The 10,095-nt window shown below is 54.7% G+C and overlaps 1 protein-coding gene across 3 annotated transcripts in view; it reads right to left on the bottom strand.

The window, feature by feature from the left end:
- Nucleotides 1-1,309: 1,309 nt before the first annotated feature.
- EXTL1 (exostosin like glycosyltransferase 1) overlaps nucleotides 1,310-10,095 on the bottom strand; it is a 14,965-nt gene continuing 6,179 nt past the window's right edge. Inside the window, exons 2-11 of one of the 3 annotated variants that reach the window (XM_008065187.2) lie at nucleotides 7,340-7,433; nucleotides 6,929-7,036; nucleotides 5,934-6,053; nucleotides 5,337-5,469; nucleotides 5,036-5,142; nucleotides 4,137-4,226; nucleotides 3,379-3,465; nucleotides 2,830-2,990; nucleotides 1,635-1,803; nucleotides 1,310-1,519 (exon numbers count right to left, since the gene is read on the bottom strand). In XM_008065187.2, the coding sequence (XP_008063378.1) occupies nucleotides 1,337-1,519; nucleotides 1,635-1,803; nucleotides 2,830-2,990; nucleotides 3,379-3,465; nucleotides 4,137-4,226; nucleotides 5,036-5,142; nucleotides 5,337-5,469; nucleotides 5,934-6,053; nucleotides 6,929-7,036; nucleotides 7,340-7,433 (1,252 nt within the window). In that variant the 3' untranslated portion in view covers nucleotides 1,310-1,336. The remainder of the gene's footprint in view (nucleotides 1,520-1,634; nucleotides 1,804-2,829; nucleotides 2,991-3,378; nucleotides 3,466-4,136; nucleotides 4,227-5,035; nucleotides 5,143-5,336; nucleotides 5,470-5,933; nucleotides 6,054-6,928; nucleotides 7,037-7,339; nucleotides 7,434-10,095) is intronic. The other 2 variants (XM_008065188.2, XM_008065189.2) reach the window with 2 other exon arrangements.

Below are 10,095 nucleotides of genomic sequence, written 5' to 3' on the forward strand. Positions count from 1 at the left end.
TGAGCCCCTCCCCTGAGCAGCTGCTGTAAGGGTATTTATAGCCTGGAGCGTGAGGGGGCAAGGACACGCACTTTATTTCGGAAGTGATAATTCCAGTTCCCGGTGGTTGAACCCAGGAGAACCTACCGTCCCCTCCCCCACTCCACCCTCACAGGGTGGACAGTTGGACTTCCTGCTCGTGCCCAGTCCACCTAGAAATGGTCTTTTTACCAAGTTCCCAGTGTACAGGCCAAAGGGATGGAGCTATTCAGATTGCTCCCCAGTTTTCAGATCTCAGGCTGCTCACGCCGCTAATCTTCCCCATGTCCCGTGCCGGCCCTCTGACTAGGTGAATGTTTAAAACTGCCCTTTCTTCGCGACCCGCCTGGGCAACTTGGCAAAACCTCATCTCTACAATAAATCAAAAATCAGCCGGGCGTGGTAGTGTGCGCCTGTAGTTCTGGTTACTCGGAAGGCTGAGGCGGAAGGATCGCCGGAGCCCAGCAGGTCGAGGCTGCAGTGGCTGGGAGAGGCCACTGCACTCCAGTCTGGGCGACAGAGTGAGACTCCGACTCAAAAAAAAATAAAAAATAAATAAAACTGCCCTTTCGAGGATGGAAAGCAGTGTGGTGCTGACCTCTAGCGGTCCAGGTCGGTAATGCAAGGCGGGCGGCCATGCCTGGGCGAAGGGCCCCAGGTCGGGGCGGGGGTGGACCACCTGCGTTCCCATTCCCCTTTCCTCTCCCCACTCCTAGCCTTCCTGCCCCCCTTTGCCCCTCTGTTGGGGCTCAAGGATTGAGCCTGACACCCCAGGCGTCTGCAGGAGCTGTCTTCCTCTTGAACTAGGAGCCCCGAGGGGTGGGGGGGGCGGAGGTCTGCCTCTTGATGCACTCTCTGTCCATACTCCCACCACCACCGGCACGCAGTTTTTGTCTCTTCCATCCATCTATTCGTCAAATATCTGCGGCGCACCTGCCAGGGCAGAGGGAAGAGGACAGGCGATGCACACACCGCAAGGCAGCGTAAACAGGGCAGGACTGCGGCCAACATGTAGCTGCGAAAACTCAGAAGGGACCGAACGGGGCGGGGATGAGTGTCGGCTCATCGCTGGAGGAGGCGGGGATCTGAAAGGCAAGCCGAAGTCAGCCGGGCAGAGGAGCTGAGAACGGCGTTCCAGGCAGGGCCCACGCAGGGCCACGGCGGCAGAGAGCGGCGCGGCGCGCCTGGGCCCCGCCCGGAGCGGCCAGCCGGGAGGGGGGCGAGGCCCCGCCCCCCGGGCGTCTTAGCTGTGAGTGGCCAGTTGGGGTCTGCCGGCGCACGCCCTCTGGGAGCAGGACTGGCGTCTCCGCGGTCCCTCCTAGGGCTTCTCCAGGCTGCGGTATTTCTTGCGCTGCACCGACACCGGGTCCTTGAACAGCACCGGGTCCAGACGCAGACGGGAGGACACTAGAGGCATGTGGCCGAACGCCGCCACCATCTGGTTGATGCAGTCCGGGCCTGAGGGTTGTGACTTCGGCCCAGACCTGGGGCCCCCAGGCGCCTGAGAAGGAGAGGAGAAATGCACACCCACTGCAGCAAGAAACATTTGGATTAGACCGTGACAGGGAAGCCTCCCTCCCCCAGCCAAAGCCGACCTGTGCCCCTCCGCCTCTCACCTCTTGAGCAGCCTCCTGGTGTCGCTTGCCATAGGGCACCTTGATAGGGGACAGCTTGGTGACTGCCGCTACTAGGAAGTTCATCAGGACGTCCACACAGTTGGGTGTCTCATCTGCCAGGGTCCTCAGAGCCTCGGGCAGGGAGTGGGTGAAGAGAGTGTGGTAATACCTAGGCAAGGGGGACAAACAGGGACAGGCTGCAGCAGAGTTCCCCACCACCAGGCCCCATTCTCCTCCCTTCTGACTTACCTCATCTCTCCCTTTGATCCCCTGCTTATCTACAGCCACTGGTGTACTACCTGCCCTTTCCCTCACAGCTTCTGAGGGGCCCCTACGCCTGGGCTCTGGGCTCTCAACTCAGAGAGAGCCAGGCTTAGGTGGCTGCAGCCAGAGCCACCAAACATGGCAACCCAGTGACCACCTTCAAGAAGACTGTGGAATAGACTGGGCATGGTGGCTCAAGCCTGCAATCTCAGCACTTTGGGAGGTGGAGACGAGAGGATTGCCTGAGCCCAGGGGTTCAAGACCAACCTGGGTAACTTGGTGAGGCCTCATCTCCACAATAAAAATAAGGCTATGGATTAACCAGGCTGATGGTGTTCCCGGTGAGCCTTGCTTCCCAAGAGTCCCCCTCCAAGACAACCTTACCCTGCAGACTTTAGGTTATTCTTCACTCTACTGAGAATTACAGAGTTCCTGGGTAATCTACAAGAGGTGTTTAAAATTTGGTTTAAATACATTTAAGGAACCAGAATCAGTCCCTGCCCCCAAGACTGGGGCACTGCAGGCAGCTTCCAGAAGGCCTGAGATGGTCCCCAACCCATCACACCCACATCTATAAAGAATCAAGATCATTCTCTTGTCATCCTGCCACCACCAAATCCAAACACTGTCCTTATGCACTGCATGGTTTTAATTAAAATAACACTCGCTATCGTTTGTTGAACAACTGTGTGCCAGAGACTCTATTTGATGGTCGCACCAGTCCTGGGAGATGAATACATTCCGCTTTACAGATGAGGAAACTGAAACTCAAGAGAAGTGAGGAGACTTTTCCAGAATCACACAACCGGTAACTGGTAGATCTGGGCCTTGAACCTGGCTGGGTCCCTGGGGTCTAGGCCACCTTGTCCCTGATTCAGGGAGGGGGTGGTCTCTGGCCCTCTGACCCCTGTTCCAGTGTGGGCATCTGTACCTATGATAGAAGGCAGCTGTGGTGAGAACCATGGAGAATTCGTTGGTCCTCTCAGCAGTGTAGCTCCAGCTACCCTGGGCCTCATCCCAGAAGTGGCTCCACGTCAGAAAGCCCACCATCCTCTCTGGGAAGCTCTGCCATACCAGAAAGGCAAAGTCCACCTGGAGAGGGATTTAAGTGAGCTGTGAGAAAGGACATCCTGACCACTGGGAACAACACGAGAGTGCAGGGAGGGTAAGCCTGGCTGAGGGGCCAGGACAGGACCCAGGGGAGAGGAGATGGAAGTCATTACTTGGAGTGGGCTAGAAGCACAGCATAGAAAGCTTCCAGGGGATGCTGAGGGGGAGCTTTCTCCGCTAGGAGCTACAAAAACACTATTCTCAAAAAAGTCTGTTATTCCTAGAGAGGAGGGTGCCTGGCTTGCTAGGGTTACTTCAAAAGCAAGAGGCTGGACCTCATGAACTATGGTCCCCCCAGCCCTGGGAATCTGAGGGACTGCCCGAGCCCTCTGGCTCTAACCCCACATTGAGCTCCTCATTGAGCCCTCACCTCATTCGTGGAGAGGCTGCTGTGGGAATCGAGGCTGAGAATGGCATCGGTGCTGATGGTGCTGTATGGGAAGAAGCGATCGCTGACCTGCAGGGGAAGTGGGAAGGGCAACTCCGCTGTGAAACGCTCCCCCCAGATTCAGTAAGTCAGTCCTCAGGTCGTGTGTAGAAGCAAGGGCCATGAATGCAGCAAGCCTGCCCTGGACTCCTGCTGGGACCTGGGCAACTCAGTTGACCTCTCTGGATTGCCACTTCCCCTGTGGTAAAATGGGGCAGTTGGTCCCTAGGGGGCCTTCCAGTTTTAACATCTCAGGATCTGTCCATTGTCACATTAGATACTCACATAAACTCTGGGAGAGGCTGTCAAACATCCTTCATTTGAAAGAAATAGATCTAGGAGACGAAGGGACTTGCCCAGAACCACACAGCAAGCAGGTGGTTTCCACCTACCCAGGCTCTCAGAAGCCTCCACCTCCTGACCCAATTTGCTGACCCTTGTCCATATTTTCTCAAGATCCCAGGTTTCTCCCCTGTCCCTCATCTGAAATATCAACACATCCCTCTGTCTTCCCCCATTGCATAACCCCAATGCTCTGGAAGCACAATTTACAAGGGCCAGGGAAGGAAGAGGGTCATTTCTAGTAGACCCGAGGTTGAAACCTGCTGTGATTGCTTCAGGCCCAAGTACAACACTCCATGCGTGCCCTCCCCCGCTCCTAGCATGAGCCCATCCCTTACATGCCCTTCTTCTTCCCTTACCTTCCTGTGCCCATCAATGAATGTCAAGGGCACTGCTGTCTCTGGCCACCTGGATGGGAGTGGCCTCTCACTGCTCCAGAGAACCAAGATCTAGGAGGAAAGGGGGGTGTCCCTGAGGTCTGGGGTCTGACAACAGGAGAGCCCGGGAGGGATCTTTCAGAATGGAAGTATGAGAAAGCAGCTGCATATGTGCGCATAGGAGGGCTTAGTTGAATTCAAAGTCCTTTCACCATAACCCTGTCCTTGCCTCTGGGTTTCTGGAAGACAGAAGTTCTGGTGCCACAAAGGTAGTTGCCTGTGGCATTAGCACTCGAGAGTGGGCTACGGTAATCCCTACACTGGGCCTAACTCCATGGCCATTCCCATATTCTCTCTAAGGTTTTCATTCTCTTTCTCTGGCTCTTTATCATTCCCAGCCTGGCTCAAATGGCCTGTGTGTGCAGTCATCCACCTGCACCCTGGCTGAACTTCCTACTCCCTTCTTCTGTAAGGACTCTCAAGTCTCTGGCTTCTTAGGAAGTGAGATCAGATAGTCTGGGTGTCAGGAAAGGCTAACTGAATCTGAATCCCTGGGCAGAATTCTTTCCTGATTTTTCTCTGCTCAGCATGGATCCCAGGCCCTAGTGCTCAGAAAATGACTGCTGAGGGAATGAATGAATGTTTACTTCTCCATCCTCCCAAGAGATACTTGCTTTTCAGGTGGCTTCATCAATTTCTATGGGGGGGAAGGAACATGAGTCTTGGGACTTAAAGAGGAGGGCAGCAAGAGCACTTGGGAATCCTTCCCATGCCTTCCCCCAAAATAGGTGGTCATCCTTGGAGTCTGGATGTCTTCAATCCCTGCCCTCTCCCTTACCCCCACCCTGGATCCCAGGACTCCAGCTGGCAAAGAGGCAGACCTGGGCACAGTGCTGGGAGCCTGCCACCGCCTGGATGAGCTTCAGGGGGGGCTGGCCTGGGGCCCCTACCCAGATCAGGGCGCTGAATCTGCCCTCAGGGCGGGAGCCTGGGGAAATGAGACACAGGCTATTAGGGTGGGAGAGGACAGAACCCCTTGGAGAAGGACCTGAGTAGGGGGTTCCGGGAGCGAGGAGAGATGTTGGGGGCTCAGGGAGAGTCTTGGTGGAGCTCTATGGATGAGACTGGGAAGACTTGGGTAGAGTCGAGGGGACTTCAAGTGGTCCCATCCCTGGGGCATACCCTGTTGCAAGTGGTAGAAGGGAAAGTCCCGAGGGCTCGTGGAAAAAGTGGGTAGGGCCAGCAGTGCCCCTGGGGGGCTATTCCACAGCAGCGAGGGGTGAGCAGATGCTCCAAAGATCCGGTCCTGAATAATCTGAAATAAAAGAGGGGCTGTGCAGAACGAGTGGCTGCATCTTCCCCTCAGGGCTCTGGGGTGGGCAGCAATGACCTCACCAGACCCCTGGGGTCCGCAGGAAGTCAGATGCTGTTCCAGAGGTGGAAAATGGCAGCAGGCTTGCTGCTTCCCTTTCCTTCCTTACACATGGCAGAAGTCACTAACGGGTCATGACATTCTTTCCCAACATAGTGCCCCAGGCAGCCATCAGTGATCTACTAGAGTTGGCACATTGAAATCTATTCGCCACAGCTGTCCCCTCTACAACTGGGGAAACTGAGGCCAAGAATGGAGAAAAAACTTGTCTGAAATCTTGTAGCCAAGTCTCAGATTCATTCCAGAAGCATCTTCAAGGGGGGGGGGCTCCACAAACACAAGGGCAGAGGAGTATGGAGAGGGGATGGGGATGAGGCAGGAGTCAAGGACCAGGTGAGTCCCCTCACCTCCAGAGTGGTGTGGATGACTTTCTCCACCGAGGAGAAGTAGGCATCCCACAGAAATTGGGTCTGCTGGCGTAGGGCAAGGAGCCGTGCAGGGGAGATCTCCTGGAGGGCAGCCAGGACCTGGGGTACAGAGGGAGAGAAGGAGGAGGCCTGGGCTCTTGTCAGACCCTCGGTGACTCTGGGAGAAGGAAGCCTGGGGTTGGAGACCTGGGAACCAGAAGCATCACCCCACAGCTCTCCACATGGCAAGCAGCCACCCTTGGCCAAGTGCCAGCTGACATAGCAATTGACAGTTCAAAGGTCACACAGAGCTGGGTTTAAATACATTTGGTAGCTGTGTGACTGTGGTCAAGCTATTTAACCTCTCCAAATCTGTTTCCCCATCTGTAAAATGGGGATAATAATAATACCTCCCTCACAGGATGGTTGTAAGGACTAAATTAGATGATGAGAATTAAGTGCTTAGTACACTGTAAAGGCTCACTAAGTAAATAGTAGCTATTATGAAGCCCCACACCATTCCCACTTCTCAGGGAATTCAAGGCAGGCTCACACATATGCTTGTCAGAGCTGGACAAAATTAGTTCTATCAGATGGAAAATCACCATGCACTTTGTTTTCCTACTCCAGGCCCCAGGGAAGCACTCTGATTTTGAGGGGTTTTGTAGCCTTCCCTTAAATTGGGTATTTGAGTGTCGTGGATCATTGGAGCTAGGCCCATGAGAATCATCTGGGTTAGCTTATCCCATTGTAGAGACGGGGAAAGCGCCTGATTGGGAAGGTCAGGCTGGAGAGGATGCCGGACTTGCTTAGGAATCTCTACCTCCATCTGATCCTATGGAGACCAATAGGGTAGGCTTGGTGCTGGGAGAAATTCATCAGTATCCAGATGGGGGACAGGAATGAGGACTGAGGCCAGCCCAGGGACCAGGATTCTGGGTTCCTCCCTGGCTCCTGGATCCGGTTCCCACCCCGTAGGCAGGGCCCTGAGCTACCTGAAATGGGAGCCTCTTGTCAGCTACGATGGCCGCCTTGGTCCAGTCAATGACCTCGGAGAAGGGCAGCTCCCAGCGGGGACTGAGAAGCACCGGGATGCAGCCAGCCTGGGAAGCAAGGAGGTCACTGGGAATACAGGCCCACCCTGAGCATACTCACCCCCTCCCAGTTCCAAGTCAGTAGCTGCTGCTCTCGGGGGCAAGGGGCCAAGAGGAGAGTAATATGTTTTCTTGGAGGGGGCAAGGTGTTGCTCTGCAGAGGGTGTGGGGATGTGGCCACAGGCATACCTGAGCCTCAGAGTAAGGAAGTGGGCAACTCACTGACCCTTCCTATCGACCCAGGCCCAGAGTACCCTACCAGCTCAGGAGTGTGAGGGACAGAGGGCAGTGATGCTCAAGTAACGTTTGTACCTGCAGGGCTTGGAGGAAGCGCCAGGAGGCCTCAGGACGGCGGCCGGGGACTAGGCAGAAGGTGGCGTTGGGCAGCGTTTCCCTGTGCTGGGCCCTAAGGAGGCACGTGAGGAGGGTCCTGCACAGCCGCCCCTCGCTCCACCTGGCTCCCCAGTAGCCCCCACACTCCCACATTCACAGTATGCAGACCCATTCATGCACATGCATGACCATACACCACCACTGGCGAATGCAAGCCTCACACCAGCCCGTGTCTACGGTTGGACTAGAAGGCAGAAGCCCTGGGTGGCAGCTCTGCCTCTGCCCTTGGTGGCTGTAGATACTGCCCTTGCCTTCTCTGGGCCTCCGTTTTCTCATCTGCAAAATGGGAGGCGGTGGGATCTGATGTTTAAGGCCCTGTCTGACTTGGACATGCACAAGTCTGCCCTCCCCCCACCCTGCCCCATGCAGACCCTTGGGGCACCCCTCACCTGAGTGGCCTCCATGCCCAGCCTCCCCTCATACTGAGAGCCAGGCCCATGAAAAGCTTCTCTGTCATGAGGTAGACTGGGCCCCCAGCCTAGAACCACACAGGAAGCTCTTGTCCAGAGGCCCCCTTGCCCAGAGGACAGGCCTCCTCTGTTCCTCCCACCTCCTCCCCAGCCCAGGGCCACACTCAGGCTGTGTGTGCCTGTGTGCCACAGGCCTCTCAGAGCCACCTCTCTGGGACTGCCCGTTCAGGGAACCACTGCCTGTGACCTAGCTGGGTGAGGTAGATTTGGGGAGGCCAGGACACAGGCCTGCTCAGAGTGGGACTGGTGACTAGGCTCAGAGGGTCCTGGGAGCCTTCTCAGCTACAGCCTATCTGGTTCTGAGCCAGAACCTCCAGGAAGTAGACCTGGGAGTACGTAGGCAGCCTCCGGGCCAACTCCCATTGGACAGACGGGGAGACTGGGCCCCAGGGAGACCCAAGGACTGGCTCAGGCTAACACAAAGTGTTGGGGCAGAGCTGGGACTAGAATGGAGATATGCCAACTCCTGACTGACCCCAATTATCGAACTAGCCCAGAGCTGCTCCTTAGGGAACCCCAGCCTTCTTTCTCCTCCATCGGATGCTCAGGTGTCCACCAGGCATCCCCTGGAAGAAGCCGCAAGTCAAACATCAGAACCTGCTCCACCTCATTAGAAGTGACAGTGCCAGCCAATCAAATACAGTTCCCCTTTGCCCCCCAGCAAAGTTCTAAGGAACCCAAAACCCCTCTACGAAGGCTTCAAGGAGCCCAAGGAGAGACGAAGAGCCTGCTAAATAAACTGTACTCCTGAGCCCCTAACCTCCACTCTTCCCTCCTCTGTGCCTTTACAAATCCTTTTCCCTTTCCCCTCACCCTGGAGCATCCCTCCATGCCTTGCCAGCCTGAGGAATTCCTCTTGCTCTGTCTTGATGTCTAATCTGAATCACTTCCTCTGGGAAGCCCTCCTTGATCTCTCCTGAGATGGCTCTCTTTGCTCCCACCCCCTGGTGTGCTGTAGTAATAATGCTTCTACTTAACATTTACTGAGCTTTGTTCCAGGCCCTATTCTAAGCACTTCACATACATTAATTCACTTCATTCTCACATCAACTCTATGAGATGGGAGGTATGTGCTATTATTATCCCATTTCACAGATGAGGAAACTGAGGCTCGAAGAGGTCGCACAGGTCTTAAGTAGAGGAGCTAGACAAGCACTTGTGCAGTCTCTCTCTGCTTGGCAATGTGTATCAAACTATTGACCTGTGTGTCTTTCCTCCAGGACTGAGCTGCCTGAGACTGGGGCTATGCCTCCATGGGTGTATCCCCATCTCAGTGTCCTGGGCCTCTGAGGTGGGGAATGGCACTTGGTGGCAGCTAAATGAATGAATGTTCTGTGCAGCATGAGAGAATAGATTTGGGACCAGTGGACCTAGCGTCTAGGAGATCAGTTTCAGCACAAATTCTAGTAACACAGCTGGCTGACAATACAGTCAGTGGGTGGTCTTGGGAGGGAGTGAGTTCCCCATCAGCAAAAGTAAATAAGCAGAGGCCAGATAAGCACCTGTGTGGGGTGCGGTATGTTATAGAGGAGCATGTGCATCTATGTGGTGATCACTGGCAAAATCTTAGGATTCTGTGGCCATGTAAAGTACCTGCCATGGACTCAGGGCCTTGGTGCCCAAGGGTGGTCAGCTTGGCTCAACCATGGCTGTGGGGCTTACTGGAGCCTGGCCATGGGCAGGGCCACACCGTGACTTCTCTGTGCCCTAGGCACTTTGGCCTTCCAGTCCCTCCTTCCGTAAAAAATTTAAAAATTGGTCGGGCTCAGTGACTCAGTCTGTAATCCCAGCACTTTGGGAGCCCGCAGGTTCAAGACTAGTCCAGGCAGCTTGGCGAGACCTCATCTCTACAATAGATAAAAAATAAGCTGGGTGCAGTAGTGCGCGCCTGTAGTTCTGGCTATTTGGCAGGCTGAGGAGGAAGGATCACCGAAGCCCAGCAGGTCGATGCTGGAGTGGCTGTGAGTGTGCCACTGCACTCCAGCCTGGGCGACGGAGTGAGACTCCAACTCAAAAAAATAAAAATAAAAGAAAGTATTTTCAGTTCTTGAAAATCAGAAGAAAAAAAGAGAACTTTTAGGTAGAAAAAATGTTTTCATGTATAATATTGTTTTTTTTTTATACTAATACAATTATCAAATATACTCTTTTTTTTTGAGTTGGAGTCTCACTCTGTCGCCCAGACTAGAGTGCAGTGGCCACTCC

Source organism: Carlito syrichta, unplaced genomic scaffold (assembly GCF_000164805.1).
Source record: "Carlito syrichta isolate Samal-C Ts95f unplaced genomic scaffold, Tarsius_syrichta-2.0.1 Scaffold308186, whole genome shotgun sequence".
In the NCBI taxonomy this organism is placed as follows: domain Eukaryota; kingdom Metazoa; phylum Chordata; class Mammalia; order Primates; family Tarsiidae; genus Carlito; species Carlito syrichta.